Source organism: Malus sylvestris, chromosome 9 (genome assembly GCF_916048215.2).
Source record: "Malus sylvestris chromosome 9, drMalSylv7.2, whole genome shotgun sequence".
NCBI classification, from domain to species: Eukaryota; Viridiplantae; Streptophyta; class Magnoliopsida; order Rosales; family Rosaceae; genus Malus; species Malus sylvestris.
Window position 1 is genome coordinate 1,607,772 of NC_062268.1, and position 18,568 is coordinate 1,626,339.

At 39.6% G+C, this 18,568-nt stretch overlaps 3 protein-coding genes across 6 annotated transcripts; 2 read left to right on the forward strand and 1 right to left on the reverse strand.

The window, feature by feature from the left end:
• Positions 1-1,017: 1,017 nt before the first annotated feature.
• Positions 1,018-5,007, forward strand: LOC126583490 (uncharacterized). 4 transcript variants are annotated; one of them, XM_050247852.1, is made up of 7 exons: positions 1,018-1,292; positions 1,404-1,495; positions 1,606-1,705; positions 1,974-2,832; positions 2,984-3,120; positions 3,433-4,229; positions 4,571-5,007. In XM_050247852.1, the coding sequence occupies exons 1-7, from the start codon at positions 1,192-1,194 to the stop codon at positions 4,666-4,668; spliced, it is 2,184 nt and encodes a 727-aa protein (XP_050103809.1). In that variant the 5' UTR covers positions 1,018-1,191; the 3' UTR covers positions 4,669-5,007. The 4 variants fall into 4 exon arrangements, with proteins under 4 accessions (XP_050103809.1, XP_050103811.1, XP_050103810.1 ...); XM_050247854.1 differs by having other exon boundaries at positions 4,576-5,007; XM_050247853.1 differs by lacking the exon at positions 4,571-5,007 and having other exon boundaries at positions 1,019-1,292; positions 3,433-4,378.
• Positions 5,008-6,046: 1,039 nt separating this feature from the next.
• Positions 6,047-7,917, forward strand: LOC126583492 (F-box/LRR-repeat protein 4-like). Its single transcript, XM_050247857.1, has one exon. The coding sequence runs from the start codon at positions 6,280-6,282 to the stop codon at positions 7,699-7,701; it is 1,422 nt and encodes a 473-aa protein (XP_050103814.1). The 5' UTR covers positions 6,047-6,279; the 3' UTR covers positions 7,702-7,917.
• Positions 7,918-9,405: 1,488 nt separating this feature from the next.
• Positions 9,406-13,968, reverse strand: LOC126583491 (uncharacterized). The gene is made up of 10 exons (XM_050247856.1): positions 13,804-13,968; positions 13,057-13,581; positions 12,835-12,912; positions 11,914-12,157; positions 11,572-11,822; positions 11,261-11,461; positions 11,020-11,112; positions 10,828-10,929; positions 10,337-10,733; positions 9,406-9,793 (listed from the first exon to the last, which is right to left on the reverse strand). Exons 2-10 carry the CDS (start codon positions 13,576-13,578, stop codon positions 9,762-9,764), a joined length of 1,920 nt encoding a protein of 639 aa, XP_050103813.1. The 5' UTR covers positions 13,579-13,581; positions 13,804-13,968; the 3' UTR covers positions 9,406-9,761.
• Between the last annotated feature and the right edge of the window lie 4,600 nt (positions 13,969-18,568).

Below are 18,568 nucleotides of genomic sequence, written 5' to 3' on the forward strand. Positions count from 1 at the left end.
CTATACTCCGGTGCGTACTAGAAAAATCCGTTGATTTTGTTTTCTGAAACGTTTGAAGCAAAAGGAGGAAATGGGATAAGAGAAGAGGCCAGTGTGAGAATTAAGGCTCTAGCCCGAACTACTGGACGTAATTACATAGACTATAGCATATATTCTTCGTACTTTGCTTCCTAGGTCAAATCCTACATATGCGTTTTAGAATATTGCTTGCATGCCACTTAGTACTATGGTGTAGTAGTATTTCTCTTCATTTGTAAGTGAGAAGTCTTAGGTTCGATTTTCACCAAAAGCGAGTTTGAACAACATTATTGATAGCCCATTGTGAGGCTAAACTCATCCTCTCCTCTTTAAAAAAAGAAAAAAAAAAAGGAATATCGCTTGCATGAAAAATGCTCTAGGCCAAACTAAACCGGCGTGTTGGTAGGTAAAAGAAGTGCTAGCTGGCCCAACAGGATCCTCTCTGGATCCTTTTGGTGAGGATCTTGAGGATCCGTGAATCGTGTTCGTTCATCGTATATCTTGTAGTCAGTTTTTATCAAAGTAGTGTTTATGTTTATTTTTAAATAAAAATATCTAAAATGATTTCTGATCTCATGATATACGATGAACGAACACGATTTACGGATCTTCGGATCACCACAAAAGGGATCCGGCAAGGATCCGGACTGGTGGCTGGCATGTTGGTAGGTAAAAGAAGTGGTGGTTGGCCCAACAGGATACTCTCCGGATCCTTTTGGTGCTGATATTGAGGATTCATGAATCGTGTTCGTTCATCGTATATCTTGCAGTCAGTTTTTGTCAAGTAGTGTTTATGTTTATTTTTAAATAAAAATATCTAAATGACCTCATGATATACCATGAACGGACACAATTTACGGATCACCGGATCACCACAAAAGGGATCCGGCGAGGATCCGGACTTGTGGCTGGCCTGCTGCAACACGGCCCAAATCCCTTTACGTCTTTTATCTAATAAAGAAGCCCAAAAGCCCGATACCACCCCCAAGTCCTCAAGTCCAACCCGCCAACTCGGATCTCGTCGTCTCTGACTCACTCGCAGCTTTCAGCTCAGCTCTTCCTCTTCGTTCCCTACAAATGGACTCCGACTGATCGACTGAGACGCTCACACTTCCCCTAACAGAAACAACCGATCCCATCCGCCATCGGATTTCGAATCCACTCCGGAGAACAATGGCGGAGGGCGGTAGCGAGACCGCCACCGGAGCTAAACCTAAACGTAAACCAATCGTATGGCTGGGGATCTTCCTTATCTCCCACAGCTTCTTGTTCAGGTAATTAATTTAATTTATTTCTATTTATTACATCCCGATACCAAATTATTAAGGCTGTCACCAGCTAATGCTGATAACGATGAATTGGCGGTCGTTTTTCTCTTTTGTCAGTGTCGTTTTCTCCGCCGCCGGGGTGGTGGCGCTCTTGCTGCTTCCGGTTCTCGCCAAGAACACTTATATTTCCGAGAATGCCCTCATGCCTGGTCAGTTCTCCAATTTCTCTCTATTTTTCACTTCCGTTTGGGTTATTTGTCGAAAAATATTCGGCTATTAACATTGTTCTGTTGCCGCTGATGTGATGCTTAATTCGCAGGCTCCGTGGCGTCTATGCTTTCGAATCAGGAGGTTGCAGAGGCGAATAGATTGGTAAACGATTTGACTCATTCGAATTCGAAGACTCTCGGTTCAGCAATGTATGTCCTTCGTTTAAATTTTGGGTGCACTTTATTGTTTATGTTGATTGTAGTCTGTAGAGTGTAGACATTGCTGTTTTAACCAAAATTTAAACTTTTTGCTTCGGGCTCCGGCACTGGAAAGTGGAAACTACTGTCTAATATTTAGAGGTTGATTTAAGTACAATGGTAGGTTGCTCGATTGGGCACATCACATCTTAAGTTTTCGACTTTGAAAATAGGTTAGTTGATCGTGTCAGATTTATCAAACTTTTACGGTATGTTTCAGAGGAAGTCAAAGAATCATTGCCCAACATATGTCGAACTTGGGTGCTGAAGTTAGTTTTCACAAGTTCCATCCTCAGTTAAACCAGTTTCACCCGCTCCACTTCTTTTCTAGCCCTGATTCTGGAAGAGTTGAGCAGAACGTCAGTTGTGCATTGCACGGTGTCAATACTGTTGGAATTATTAGAGCACCGCGTGGTGATGGGAAGGAAGCTATTGTCTTGGTTACACCTTTCAATTCAGCTAAAGTTAACCTGAATGAAGCCTTTTCTTTGGGCATTGCATACTCGGTATTTTCCTTGCTCAACAGAGTTCCTTGGCTGGCCAAGGATGTTATATGGCTCGTTCCCGATTCCCAATTTGGAGAGTATGCTGCAGTTTCTGCTTGGCTAAGAGACTATCACACGCCTGTATTTAGTGGACTGGGCACGCTAGATGCAGAAATGTGTCCTGAAAGCAATAATCTTTATGGAATGAATGAGAACCTGTCAACAGAAAGGGCGATTTACGATGGATTTAAACGTGCTGGAACCATGGCTGCAGCTCTTGTCATCAAGGTAGCAGATCGAAGTGAACATTTTGAGGATAGTCTAGGCATCTATGCTGAGGCATCCAATGGGCAGATGCCAAATCTTGACCTCATCAATGTTGTGAATTACTTAGCAGTACATAGGCAAGGTTTGCGGGTAAAGGTGGAGAAAGTTTGGTCTTTACTTGGCTTGAAGTGGCTCAAGACTTTGGGTGAAATATTAGAATCACTAGGACATTTTGCTAGAAGCTTAAATCCCGACTGGAAATTTGGTATCCCAGCTGCTGATTATGTCGAGGGCAGTGCTACACTTGCAAGTTCATTGTACAACCAGGTTGGTCAACTTTCTTTTTGTTGTCTCAGATTACTTTCTTGATACTTCTAAAATTAAGAAGCTAAGAATCTTTGTTTATAGTTTTAAATTTGATGTAAAAGGATATAAAACAAAGATATTTATACTTATATCAAATTCTTCATGATGCCAGGCTTTGGGTATCCCCACTGGTCCTCACGGTGCCTTCCGTGATTACCAAGTTGATGCAATTACGTTGGAAATTTTCCCCCAATTTTCTTCTTTGGAGAACATAGCCAGGCGAAATGACTTACTTCTACGAAGTGCCCGGTTAGTGCTGAATAGCATCTACTTCCTAGAAATATTGATTGCTAATAAGTTGATCATATGCAATTTTCATTTTCATTTGATATGTCGTATATAATATTTTTTTTTTTTTTTTCCGGTTTCTGTAAGCATTTAAAGCTTTTTAGGGAATCTTCAATTTTACAGTTCGTTCTTTTTGTTTTCTACTATTATCTTTTCCTCCAGTCATACTCATGATTTCTTTGTACTTGCGTAAGCATCAATGGCATGCAATAATATGAATGTTCAGTATTTGAGTGTAAATTTTTGTTGTGGGTTTCTTTTTTATTTATGCAGATTAATTGAAGGAGTCATTCGGTCAGTAAACAACCTTCTAGAGAAGTTTCACCAGTCATTTTTTCTGTACCTGTTAACGTCTCCGGCTAAATTTGTGTCAGTGGGAGTCTACATGATTGCTTTTGCCCTACTAGTTGCCCCACTCCCCTTGGTAGCAGCTTCTCTCTATGTTAATTCTAGTAACTCTGATTCTAGTGTGAAAAAAGGGAAACCTGCTCCCTCGGCCATCATTACTCTCGAATCATGGAAATGGCTATATGCAACAAAGAAAGCTTTTATTGTTCACTTGTGGGGTTCTGTTGTTTCATTACTCCCGTATTTTATCTGTCAAATACCGAGTTGCACCCCAACAACCAGCTTTGCAATCTGGGTTTCGCTTTCAGTTCTCAGCCTTGTGGTCATGTACGTGGTTTTGGCTTCTCCGTCCTCTCATGCCAATGAATCTCAATCTCAAAGAGAGGAATGGCCCATCTTGAAATCAGTGACTCTTTCAGCTGCCTTCACTGGTTTGTGTCTCATGTCGGTCATTAACTTTGCTACAGCAGAGATCGGGGGGTTACTGATGGTACCAATGTGCTTGATGGCTCATCCGTTGAAGCCCGATGTTAAAGCAAGGAGCATAAGAACACTTTCAAGGGCGGTTTGCAATCTCATTCTGGGGTTTATTGGGTTCCCGCCCCTTGCTTTTATAGTGTTGAAAGCTGCATTTGAAGGTACCGGCAGCACTAATGTTGGTGACTTCTGGTCCTGGGTGGAGTCTCTCTGGGCTTGGAACAGTGCTACTTACCTTTACATAGGTATGGTTCACCTGCCATGCTGGGCGTTGTGTATTCATATTTTGTTTCATCGTTCTTAACACGTTATAAACGACATTCACATGAATTTGTAGCTGGTTAGACCTGCAGAGAATTAGAAAATGAAGATTACTGCTTTTGTGTGTCTATAATATGTCTAATCTGAATAGTGACTGTTGTGCAAGTGTGGGATCACTGGGATGGGTTTAGAGAATGCATCATTGGGCATAAAATTGAGGCTAGTTTCCATGTAATACCTGAGAAAAACTTACTTGCAACGGGATGTCATTGTGTCGGTATTCCATATCAATCACTCAAAACAATGTGTTTTAACTTTCTCATAGGCCAGACCAGTGCATGTGTGATTGACTCGGTATCCAACATGAATTCTCATAGACCAGACCAATGCGTGATTGACTTGGGATACAGATATCTCCGTTGAAAAAGTAGGATGGAAATTAAATGCAGTAAAAGAGACTGATGAGGACCTATTGCCTGCTGGCTTAGGCCATTTGCCAGGTAAGGAAGTTAGGCCATTTGCCAGGTAAGGAATTTTGGTTGGTAAAGTCACTTTAGATATATAAATACACGTTCAAGAGTTCTACGGCTGTGATTGCTATACCGTCTCATAACAAGGTGTCAATAAAATATAGTACAACCGGAAATACTATTGCATTCTAGGGGTAAATGAATATACGTTGTTAACCGCTTGAGCTACAAGTTTTACGTAAACAAATTGTGCATGAATTCTTCTTAAGCAGAGATATTTTCATACGATCAAGATTGGTCTTAATGATTTTTTTTTTTTTTTTTTGTTTTTAACAAACGATAGTATTTATACTAAGGGAGTAGGGGTGAACTAAGCCTCACACTGGATCAGCCATAATAATATGGTTCAACTTTGCTTTTGGTGAGAATCAAATCTAAAACCTCTCACTTGCAAGTAAAGAAGAATACTACTAGACCGTAATATCAAGTGGCTTGAAATTAGTATAAATACTTACATGTTAAAAATGCACTATCAATCTAATTGGATGATTATTGATGTAAAAAATTAGTGACCTTGAAAAGCTAAATAGATAGATATTTCTCTGCGTTAGGTCGACAGATCTTCTCAACTCAAAGATCTAACATTTACGGCACGACCTGACGATAGTTATAATGCGAGATCTTCTAGATAAGTATCTTACATCTGAATTAGATTCTTCTTAATTAAAGAATTTTTTTCTTCTTCTAATTGTTCGGAAATAATTAAAAGATTCTCTAAAAGAAATAAGACTTCTCAGTTTCTGGGAGAATCTCCGAGACCTTTATCATACTCGTGTTGTAGGCTTTCCTTTTCAGTGGTTGAATTTGGAAGGGATCCTCTTTGGATCATTTCCATTAAATTCACTAAATTCACTAATTCGGTTTCTTGAAATTTAATTCAACAGCTAAAAACAGAATATCTTTAAGAAAATTATATTAATTTTAGTCATTTAATCAAATTTTAAAAATCTGAATTGATGAATTGAGTGAGTTTGATAGAAGAGATCTGAAGAGCATCATTTCTGTTGAATTTGCTTGGGACGGGGTACACCGTACACGATAATCACAAACTTACGGCTGCCGTTGGATGATGTTAGAATGTATAATTAGTTACATTTATGGGTCCCACTGCCCCTCACTTTACACGCCTTGTCGCGCGTGTGAGTCACGTAACCTCTTGAGAATGTTGGTTTGGGAACGCACTTGAAAACTTGGAGCTGCAATTAAAGCGCACTCCCCACAGAATCTAGTAAGCAAAACCAAAGGAAAACAAAGCACCAGCAAAGCAAATCACCATATAGTTGATGCTGCCAAAAAGTCTTTACGCTCGCATCTGCTATTCTGACGTCACGTGTCAATAATATATGTATTAATTTGTGATTTTATGAACGCAAAATGTTACCACGATGTACTCATAAGTTGCTCTCCTCGGAAGATACTCATTTCAATTTTGGTACGTGGTGACTCGAAGGTTTTATAGAAGAACATATCTAGATGATGAAGGTTACGAAAAATTGAGAGGGAGATGGACAAGGCGCTATGTGATGAACTAGTTCAAGAGGTATTCCAAAGGCTGCCACCATCAACCTCCTCCACCGTCTCTCTGGTCTCCAAGCGGTGGCTCCACCTCTACCGCACCTCCACCACCTCCCTCTCTCTCCGCCTCACCCCTCATCATTCCACCCTGCCTTCTCTCTCCTCCCTCCTATCTCACTACCCTTTCCTCTCTTCCCTCTCTCTCCTCCTACCCTCCGACCCCACCACCGCCGCAAAAAACACCGCTTTTTCCGATCACCTCCTCCTCCTAGTCTCCTCCTTCTGCCCCAAGCTTCGCAGCCTCAGGTTCTTGGCCGGCCCTGTCTCTCTCTCCTCACTCACTTCTCTCTCCTCATCATGTACCCACCTAACCTCTCTCTGCATCAATCTGTCCAGGTCCGGGCCTCTGTTCCTCATGTGGGTCATCAAGTTTCCGTCTTTGAAGGAACTGTCAATCTTGGTTTGCTCCGGGGACGGCGTTGACCCCAATTGGGAACATGGGTTTTCTGCGGAGGAGGATTCTGCTGCAGAGTTGGGTTTGGAGAGTCTCTGTTTATCCGGAATCGGAGCCGGCGATTGGGGTTTTGGGTGGCTATGGAGGAGCTGCAGAAAGCTGAAGAAACTGCAGTTGAAGAGCTGTGAAGGGATTGGGGATGGAGGGTCATTTTCGTCATTTGCCATGTGTTTGCAGGGTGTTCAGGAGCTGGAGCTCCGGACTTGTAGGGCGATAATCGACGGCGTTCTACTGAAAGTGGCGGAGAATTGTGATTCTCTGACTTCCCTTTTGGTTTATGATGGTGGCAGCAGAGATGGTCTGCTTAGATTCTTCAGCCGAAGGCGTTGTAACCTGCGAAAACTCGATTTTCGATTGCCTCTCGACCTTAATAACGATCATCTGTTGGCTGTGGCGAAGAATTTCAGAAGCATTTCAAGTATTAAGCTTCAAAGTTGCTGTCTTGTGAGTGGTGAAGGCATCAAGGCTCTTGCTATCGCTACGAGTTCTGGCCTCGAAGAATTGGCACTGGTGAATTGTGATGTGGTTGAAAGAGAACCGGGGTTGTTGGCCACATTAGGACAGAATTTGAGGCAATTGAGGAAGTTGGATTTGTCTTATAACGAAATGTTGGTGGATAAAGAGTTCGCATCTATGTTAGTTTCATGTAATGATTTGGTTGATTTGAGGCTGAGAGGGTGCGGAGGGCTTACTTATGACGCCATGGTTTCGATTTTTAAGAGCTGTAAGCGTTTGGAGAGTGTTGATATCATGCACTGCAGTGGGATTCAAGCCGAGGCGATTCAGTTTTTGGTGCTCAGCTGCCCTCAGCTGAGACAGGTGCAGGTGGAGCAAAGCAAGGTAACGGATGCCGCAAAGACTTGGGCCTCATGTAAGTTCGTTGCGGCTGATGCTTGATTCGGCAAAGCTACAAATGTATACTTATGTTATTAACATGTTTCGAAGGCACGAAACAGGTATTTATCGATTCACCATACTTGTTCTGTTTTAAATTGTATGTATGTTTGTTGTCTGGAGATGAACTCCAGAAGAGCAGCTCATGCTCCTCTCTGAATATGATACTTGTATGCATATGAATGTTGCTTATTTATAAATCATAAGATTATTGCATCAGTTACATCTAATTATCCGGTTTCTGCAGTTAAGAAAAGTACTATGTTGCTCCGATTGTATACAATTTTATCTTAAGAATACATGTGCTGCTGTTTGGCCTCGAATGATTAGTGAAGCGCGGATGAAACATGCTGCAAAGTTTATCTTTTCGAGCTGAATTTTGATCTGGCTCTGGTAGTCTCATGCTAGTGCTTGTAAATAGTTCGTCGGGAGTTCTTAGAACGTTTCAAAATGCATAACTGAGCATCTGTTTCCGTTCTTAAACCCTGATCTTGCAGCCACTACTAGTCAGTGTTGCATTGTTGCTCGATATAAGACAGATGCAGAATCTTGGGTGTGAGACGCGTGATCAGTGAGATAGAGAGAAGCGGTATATCTCCGATTACACTGAAGAATCTCTCACCGCTGTAATAATTTCATATAGCTTTGAGCTCTCACCTACTAAAAGTAAAACTCTGTTTTCGGGTTCTTAGGTGTTTCCGTCTCCCTTAGTTTCCGGTTGTTTGTTGCTTGGTTTGGTTGGTTGATTCTATATGGATGCATTTAAAGATGCAAAGTCATTCCCATTTGGTTGGATTTCTGGATATAAAGTCACTCTCTTGGTTGGTTTGTTGGTTGGATTCGAAAATTCAACAACTTTGATTGCCGTTTTGCGAGAGCTTAAGGCTTAATTGCGTTACTAAAACCGTTGTTAAGCGAGACGGGGAAGCGATTTTCATGATCATCTTTGATTCTTGAGGTTATGCAAATTAATGTAGCTTTAAGCACGTCCCTGTCGCAGGTTGTGCAAGTTAAAACAAGGCCTTCAGTTCACCTTGTAGTGTAAAATCAGACTACCACTTTCTTTGCGCAGCTTATTAGGCACCAAACTAATTTTTAATTTGAAAGAATAATTAGTTGGCCAGCAATAAAAATATCGATACAAGTGAAAATATTGATTATACAAATTTATAAAAATATCGATAATTTTTTTTATCTTGGTTATCTTCAACAGAAATTATAAAAATTTGTTAGAGTGAATATATCAACTCATTCAGATTTGGTCAAAATTAGAGAAAAATTCGACATTCAAAAGCTAAAAAATCTGCAATAGATTATGGTATAATTTCTGTTATAAATAGTAAATATCATTAATACTCATTAATTTTCCTGTATCTCACTGGTATAGGTTGAAGTTTACATTTCACCGTCCTTTCTATATCGATCATTGATTTTTTGAATATTTTGACAAAATTATCAATTCGGTGAATATTTTAAACACTCGTGAGAAGTAGCTCAAAGCACGAATAATTAGACCAAAAACAAAATAATAAATAAAATAGTTTTTTTTTTTTTTTGTCGAAAGATAAAAAAGGTCGTACCAGTGCACAAGGCTCCCGCTTTACGCAGGGTCTGGGAGAGGTGAATGTCGGCTAGCCTTACCCCCATTTATGGAGAGGCTGCTCCCAAGTCTCGAACCCGAAACCTACCGCTCATGGGCGAAGACACTTGCCATAAATTGAAAGATAGAATAAATAAAATAGTTAACAACAAATGATCTAAGTTATGCAAGAAGGAGAGCAGGTCCGGATGTTCCCACACAAGTTTTTCTCTTGAAATACACGACCTAGTTGGGAAGCAAACATGGTTGTTCTCTGTTCGATATTGATCAGAGAACTCAATCAATCAAGATTTTAGTGAAGTCTAAGTCTATTCAAAAAGTCATTGGTTCATCGCTCTCCATGGTGGCCGTCGGCGACCGCTCGCCAACCCTTTCGCCATTGCCGCGGTGTCTAGGTTGATTTTCCGCCAACAGCCTTATTTGACCCAACAAGACACAGGCATAGCTGATAAGTGATGAGATTTCATCTTCTGGATCGGAAACTCCGTGGATGGCCTGAGAATAGAGAACGAAAACAATCATGGTTACAACCTCCAACACCGTATGAATTGAGTGCCAAACTATATCATGCACGAACTGGACCACAGGGCCTTCCGCCACGAGCAAAATCTCAGATATAAACTCGAGTTTATGCAGTGTAAACAATAGCTAAATGGAAACAAAATATGAAAAAAAAAGACCCTGTTACAACCAATGTATACGTTAAGAGACCGTTGCAAAGTTTGCCTCTTTGAGATGTCGAATTTCAGGTCCCTAAATGGCATATAACCGGAGTTTTAAAGCTATTTTAGGTCATTGAACAAAAAAACAGACATAAACGCATCCTTCTTTGGACTGTTTCTCAATTAAGAATTATGAAACAGTTGATACGTTTATGGTGCCCGACTCCTATTCTTCCCTATCAGTCTTTTATCAAACAAGAAAAAATAAAATTCTCAATGCAAATGAATTGTGCTTCAATATATCCATAATTCCGCGAAAACATATATGATAAGTATCTCGTTAGAAAATAGAAAGTCAGTGTTCAAAGATGCATACCATTTTGGGTGAGTAGATGTCCAGTAGGCCTCTCAATCGGGGAAGGGGGCTGCATATGACTCGTCAACTGTACTAGTAAACCTTCAAACCTATTCATTTGATCTGATAGCAAACCCTCAAGACGACCAAATTGCTCTTTCAAGCCCTGTATCTCAGCAGCACTCTTTTGTTCATACTCCTCTTGTCGCTGCTTTGTTTCTTCAAGTTGCCTTTTGAGTTCACTAACAGTATATGACGATGACGATGACGGTGTTCCCCATAACTCTTTTGGGGTTACACCACCGTAACCACGTAATCTCGAGGGACGCTCAGGTCCAAAAACCTTTACAAAAATCTCGTCTTCTGTCATCTGTGAGTTCTCCGCAGCCACTTGAGCATACAATTTCTTGAGCTTTGACTGCGTTCACAAAATGGAACTCAACACACGTATTAAAATAACTAATAATTAGGTATGCTTGCAGCTTTAGTTTAATTCCAGGTTCAATATATACCAATGCCTCCTGTGTAGCTGGATTTGGAGCCTGTCCATCATGCCGAACATGGGTGCGTTCCCAGAAAAGTGTACGGCCAGGCTCATTTCCAGTCTTCTTTTTCTACGATTGCAAACAAAAAACAAGAAGAGAGATGAGAATGCCAGTAAAATATTACTAAACACAAGATGCAGTAAGTGAAACAGGTCATACCTCTTCCTCGAGGACTTGAGAGAAACTCTTGGACCCACACGTGTGAATTATGGTATTCTTGGAACGATTCTCCTTGTATTGCTTACTGATTTTCTGCATTCAGGGAAAGGACCATTAATGTATAACAATCTAACTACAAACAGAGTAGAGAACTGAAAGGAAAATAGGGAATAACGTAATTCTTGAATTTTTTTTTCCCCTTGTATTCTTTGATATCCTGATATGTAACATTTGGTAGTACCTGCCATTCAGGTGAGGTCCACAAGTTTACAAGATACTGCCAATCCTCCTCTGTAACATTTGGTGGTACTTTTTCACGTGCATCCTCAGTTGTCTCACATGTTTCAAACCACGTCGTCTTCAGGTGATGCCGATAACTGTTGTAGGATCTATGAATCTGATCCAAAACCCATTTCATGTGATCTTCGACTTTGAAACGCTTCTGAAAAACATACATGAAGATATATTACACAATAAACATGGCAAAATGGGATTCAAGGGAAAATCAATTGTTATAGTGTGAACCAATTCTATGATTTTTGTTGTACTAACCAACATATGTTCAAATGCCTTCTGTTTAATATCAGATGGGATTTCCTTCCATGACTTAACCTGTAGGGGTATCTCCCGGGTTTGCCTAACCAGGGCTGTACACTCTGATTTGAAGAAAGTGGTGGTTTCACCTACGGGTCTCCGGTTCTTCCAGCTGACTTCAAATCTTTCCCCAATAGGAAGTTGAGCTAGTCTAAGGTTACGGGTAGGTCCTCGCGTCTTCCTTTTCCCCACATTAGAGCTTAGTAAAACTAAAAAGAATCTAATCAAAAATTTAACAAAAATGATAGTAGCCCACACTGCTAATGTTATACATTCATAAAAGTAATGTGAAACCCTTACGGTTACTTGCCCCGGGTTCTTTACTGCACAAACCAGCAGCTGTCCAATATTTCATGAATTTCTCCTCCACGCGTTTCTTAAGGTTCAAAACAAAGTTACCCTCATTGTAATAGTTGCAACAGTTCTTCCAAATGTATTGGACATCCTTGAATACATCCTCCGTGTTCATATACTTGGTACCATTTTGAAGATGGCTGCATATCGTTCCAAAATCCATTGGAGTATCTACGACATCAAAGTAATCCTGGTTCCAGAAAGGACAAAAAGAAACAAAAGAGAAGATAAAACAGTAAGGCAGAGAAATAATCATGATCGAAAGCAAAAGCACATTTCAGAACACATATGACATGCATAACGGCATTCAGCATTGAGTACTTACCAAGAACTCATTTTGTATACCTACTACCTAGATAGCTAAGTCATAGTTTGGTGCAGACAAAACAAAAGACTCAGGTCAATTTTCCACTAAATTTAAAAGCTTATTGGTAGTCAAGTTTGTTACCCCAAGGGCAAGTTTTTTACATGTTTGACATGGTATCTTGACATACTTGATGCTAAAAGCAGCAATCCCCTCTTAGAAGCTCTTAATACCCCATTAGAGATAAGGGATTATTTTACTTTTTTTACACAAAAAGAATACAGAGAAGAGGTCGCACTTGGTGCGATGGCAAGTGCCTTCGCCCATGAGCGGTAGGTCTCGGGTTCGAGACTTGGGAGCAGCCTCTCCATAAATGGGGGTAAGGCTGGCCGACATTTACCTCTCCCAGACCCTGCGTAAAGCGGGAGCCTTGTGCACTGGGTACGACCTTTTTTTACACAAAAAGAATACAGACACCAGATCGTGTACATCAAAACGATCACCGAGTCATGTTATTACTTAAGAAAAAGATAAAGACTATGCATATAGAAAGTCACACTCACAGGTAATCTCATAGCAACTGGATCCACGGGAGTGTTGAAAGGTACAGCTGCATCCATTTTCATAACCTTCTTAATGACCTAAAATGTAAAATCGTTCGAGAACAGCAGCAACTAGTAAGTTCAATCACATCAAGCATAAGAATATAGAAAAGACTATACAAGCAGAGCCCGAAATTGTAAACCAAAACGTTATGGAAACCTGTTACAAAATATCCATCATACCGCCAGGGCAGCACTCAATTCTTTCTTGTTACAGGGAGGATCCTGCAATGGCGATACTTGCTCATTCTGGAATCTACTCCAAGAACCCAAGACAGTCAATGGCATATTTTGCGCACTATCATTCTGGTTGGATGAGTTTCCCGTCTGGCGATCCCCTTCACCATACCTGCTAAGCAAGTTCTGCACCACGGTGCTTACATTTTGATCACCATCTGACCAATCACTCTCCATCGAAGAAGGATCACTAACCGAATCATTCTCCAATTCAGGGTTACATTCCTCATCATCACAGTCTTCGTCATCGGATTGATTCCACCCAAAATCATTTCTTTCTTCTTCAACATTCTGACTAACAAAATTCAAGAATGCTTTCTCATTCTCATTGACCACTCTCTCATTGACCAATCTTTCACTGACCACTCTCTCACTGACCACTCTTTCACTGACCACCTCCGGAGCCGGATTTTTTCGTGGCCTTCCCCTTCCCCTTTCCCTTCCCGGGAATGCTTGTTTCCGCTTCATGATCTACCAACAAATATTCAAAATTTAAAGCAAATCAGATAAAATATATACAACAGCAATCATATGCCAAAACGAATCCTATTTCGGCTATTATAAGCTTCAAAATTTGTTGAATTCATATCAAAGGGAAACAGAAATCAGTCAAAGATACATACACATATTCATGCTTATAAATTTAAGTTTATCTGAAACAAAAGGATGCAAGACCCAGAGTCGTGTAGTTACCTCTTTCCTGTATGAATTGGATCGCAGGAGATCAGGATTTGGGGAAGTTGGACAATTGGGGATTTAGGGTTTTGAATACCTTGATTTCATCTGGGGTCCTTGCAGTGACAACCAGCACGCAAATTGTCGCGGTAGGTGTGTGTTGTGGGGACATACCGCTTAAACTGTTGCGGATACTTTTATAAAGCCAACCAACCAGAATTTTGTCATTAATGAGTAAATGGAGGGTTTAGTAACAAAAAAAAAAATTGTAAATCAACGGATTTGTGGCAGCTCAATGGGCTAAGCACTTCGCCCTTTCCGTTTGAGGTCTCGAGTTTGATTTCTTCATTTCCAATTAAATTCAATTTGATTTGGTTAAAAGAATGCAGTTAAAAGAAGAGTAATTTTTCACACGTTATGGATGTGAGGCTTTTTGTTTCATAATTTTTTTTTTGTTGTAAATATGGTACATTTATTTTGTAAGCAAGCAAGTCAACTAATTTAGATTGAATTTGACCACTTGGTAGAGTAGTAGTTGATATTTTTTTAGTGCATGTTTTCCATATTGATAAGAAGGTCTTGTTAATTTTTCGGAAAGTCAGGCATACTAATCCACTGTACTTATTGTACTCATTATTCGTGTCTTACCTCCGTTAATCCAATCACATAAACCGCTAACTTGCTTACGCATGGACATACTTGTGAGGCCCGCCGAAATATTTGGCCCTAGGCTTGCTTACCAATTGGGCCTGCCCTTGGCCCAAATATGGGATGGATCTTTTAGTCAACTTCATTGTGGACCATGGCTGGACATAATCTTGGGCCATTTTCAGCTAAATGAGGCCCTTTGGACCAATGCATCACGGGGGGCCCATTTTTCGGCTAAATCTTTCAACGGTCAGGAATTGGAATCAGTGGGACCCAACACAAAATCAGCGGTGCCGTGACATCTTCGAGAAACATAGGAAAAAGCATTTAGCCGTCACACGGCTCTCACTTTTAGCGGGGCATCAAAACTTTTGGCGCGAAAATAAATGAATAAAAAAATTGGTAGTTTTCAAAGGGCAAGTTCCCGCCAAAATTGTCGGGCAGTTCGGGCAGGCAGCAAAGCGGGTTGGGTCTCTCTTCTCTGCTGGGGACATTGGGGTGGGCAAGAGCCGGCTGAAACCGCGTGAAAACAAGTCAAGCTTGTGAGGGCCAACGGGCCAAACGGAACGAAATTCGATAAAATTAATTAAAAAATTGCAGGGAAAAAAAAAATTTAGTAATTATGTAATTTGCAAAGGTAATGTTATTCACAAATCTCATTTTATCTCGCATATACCTTTGTTAATTTTCATCATAGATTTTCTTCAATTCACTTGATCCGATGATCGAAATTTGAGAAGGATGTGAGATGTAAAATGGATGTGTGGATAACATCACTCTTTGGAAATCTGAGAAAAGTTGGTTTAACGTTACTATTGTAACTACTTAGTACTATGGTTTTATGTTATTCATCTTCACTTGAAAGTAAGATATCTTAAATTTAATTCAGGCGAATTCAAACTCTATTATTAAAGGTAACTCATTTTGAAGCTTATTCCGCTTCCTTCATCTTGTAATCTAGATAATATCGTATGTGCTAAAAAAAGTTACTATTCAAAACATTAGGATTAGGGAGGTTGATTGTCTACCCTCCCATTTCTCCCATTTCCATACTCTTCTCATCCCTTCCTATTTGTATGATCACGATTAAGCTACGTCAACATTTTATATTATTTTTTTTTATAAAAATAATAAAATATAAAGTAATAAGAATATAAAATATTGACATAACTTAACCATGACCACACAAAATAGGAATAAATGAAAAGAGTATTGAAATAGAATGGCAGACAATCCACCTCCTAGGATTAGAATCTTGAGATGGTCTTAGGATTCCTTGGAAGAGCCATGTGTACGTGTTCAGTTCACCACCTTTCTTTCCTTTCATTGGATTCCTTCGTTCTTTTACCCAACCCTAACCCTATCTCCTACTCCCTAACCTCGTTGCCCTCCCTAACGACAGAAATTATAAAAAGGTGATCATAAAACCCGATTCAAGTAATTTGATTACCATGCTTAAGAGAGAAAACTATTCAGATTACTATGCTTAAGAGAGAAACTATTCAGATATCATGATTGATGGCATTATTTATGACATTCAAAAGCTAGCGACAGAAGCGGAGTCCGTTGAGTTTTCTTATGTGCCTCGAGCTTGCAACAAGGCAGCTCACTCGATGGCTTCGTTGGTAAATAGAATGGGGCAATCACAAATAAGGTTTACTTTTTTTCGAAAATTCTGCGTAATATTATTGCTGAGAAAACATTGATATTCGTCCTTGATTCAATGAAAATTTAACGCTCGACAAAAAAAAAAACATTACTATATACATATGGTAGACTGAATAATTAATTATGATTAATTATAATTTATGATGCTTAGTGCTATGTTTCACTAACTACCATGCATTATATTTTGGTATTTTGGTTGAAGCCCACATGGGTAATGTATTTGTTTAGCCTTTCGAAGATCTATGTGATCTCGTGTTTCAGGAGAGAGATTTTTCAGTGTTCTCGTCACATGAATTGGTACACCACATGTCCCTATATAAATGGTGGGTTCCATTTTAGGGAACTGGATCCTCTTCAGATCCAAGGAATCTGAGCCAACTAAGCAATGCATCCGGACCATTGAAATTTGATCCAACGGCTACAAACAGAGGGCCCCTCTAAGTTATAATAATTGTAACCGTTGGATCAAATTTAAATGGTCCGGATGCATTGCTCAGTTGGCTCAGATCATTTTGGATCCAGAGAGGATCCAGTTCCGTGTTTCAGTAATGCATACATGCTTGTACTATATAATTAAAGAATTTGATTAACACATGTGCTCTTTACTAATCAAATTTTAAGGAGCTCAAACCAACTTTTGACTACCTTGGAAGCATGGTTCATGGAACAATTATTCTCTACTGCTCGTAAACTATTGTGGAGCTCGTTTGGTATAAAGGATCGCATAGGAAGGAATAACTTTAGTTTTTCAAGGCACAATGAAGGTAAATGAGAACGATTCTTCGTTTCTATAAGATTAAAAAGGATTGAATGCGTAGAAAACTTCTTTCTTCTAATTCTCCCATTTTTTGAGAGGATTGGAATGGATACTTTTTTTTTCTTGAGTAATCCTTCTCCTACCGTTAAGTTAATCACAATGTTTATTTTTTTCTTCCTTCCCGAACCTTAAAAATAGTGTCTTATCCCATTCATGTTCGATCATGTATGCTAGACGAAGTCTTGAAATACGAAGACTAGTATAACAGTAAGAGAATTGTTATCAGCATTCCAAAATTCTCATTTTGCACCTCAAACTTCTTTATTTAAAAAGAAAAATATACTTATGAGGAGTGGGAAATGAGATTTTTTTGGAATATCAGTAGCAGTTCTCTATCAGTAATTGAACTAAAAATACCACCAAACGATGTTATAGGGACTAAGAAACTCTCTTAAATCAACAACAAGAAGGTAATTATATCGTTGATCAGGAGACAAACCATCACTAATTTGACCAAAACGAGAAGAAATAAATAGTTTAGTCTGGCTGGGAAGACTTGAAAGTGGAATTTGAATGATGTTTCAAACCCTAATTAAGATATTTGTGACAATTAAAAAGGGTCAATCACTTTAATTAGTTGAACTAAAATTCTGTGGAGACTGAGAAGCAACTTTCATGTTGTCTTCTTGCAAGGAGACGATTTATATTTCGATCCTCGCAGACAAGAAATCGAGGATTTTAGGTAGCCACCCGGGTAAGGACATGGCTAGAGACTAGAGTTGTTCCATGAGGACAAGCACAAGTCCAATTCATCACGTCTATATTCCAATTTTGTGAACAGTTTTATCTCTCGGAGATCTGCAAATTGCCCCAGTTGAAAATGATAGTTTGCCTTGGTGCTATGCTGTGGAAAAATACCAAAGGAAAAGACAACGACTGTCGATTTCAATTTACAAGCAGGTTGTGAATTTGAAGAAGCGTAGAAAAACGGAGTAGGATTCTCTTTTCTCTTTTTTTCCCTTCCCTTCTCTCCCCTCCCCTCCTATTTGAACGGTCACGGTTAAACCACGTCAACATCTTATATTAATTTTTTATAACCGGAGAAAGAGAAAGATAAAATAAGAGAATGTGAGAGGAGATGATGGAAAAAGGAGGGGAGAGAATCATAATCCTATAAAAACTCGCTGTAACGGGGGTACATCCCGTCTTTCACTTCGAACTGATGAGCGAGGAAGGGAGAAAGGGAATATGTTCTAGGGATGGGAAGTACTTTTTTAAGGAGTGGCACATGCATCCTCTAGACACTAATGAAGGTTTTTTTGTTTGGGACAAAGCGATATTCTAATCTTATATAAATTATAAAAGGGGGATTTGAATGTGTGTACAGATTTGTGAGAGCATACTATTTAAGTTAACTTAATTATGCTCAAATTTGCAAACAATCAAGGTTTAACATTAAATTTTCAAAGACAAAATGAAAGAGAGCGAGTCCACTTCCATACAAAATGGTGGTTTCAATATTGGTGTTACAAATTCTAACTACTCCAAAATCCATATAGAAATATTCTTGAGAATTGCATGCAATCAATGCAAAGTTCTAAAAGACACTAAGCGCTAGGCACTAGTCGAGCGGCATACTGGGGCCTAGCGCCTAGGCGGACTAGGCTGATTTTAGTAAATATAATATATTTCGTGTATATAAGTGTCTGT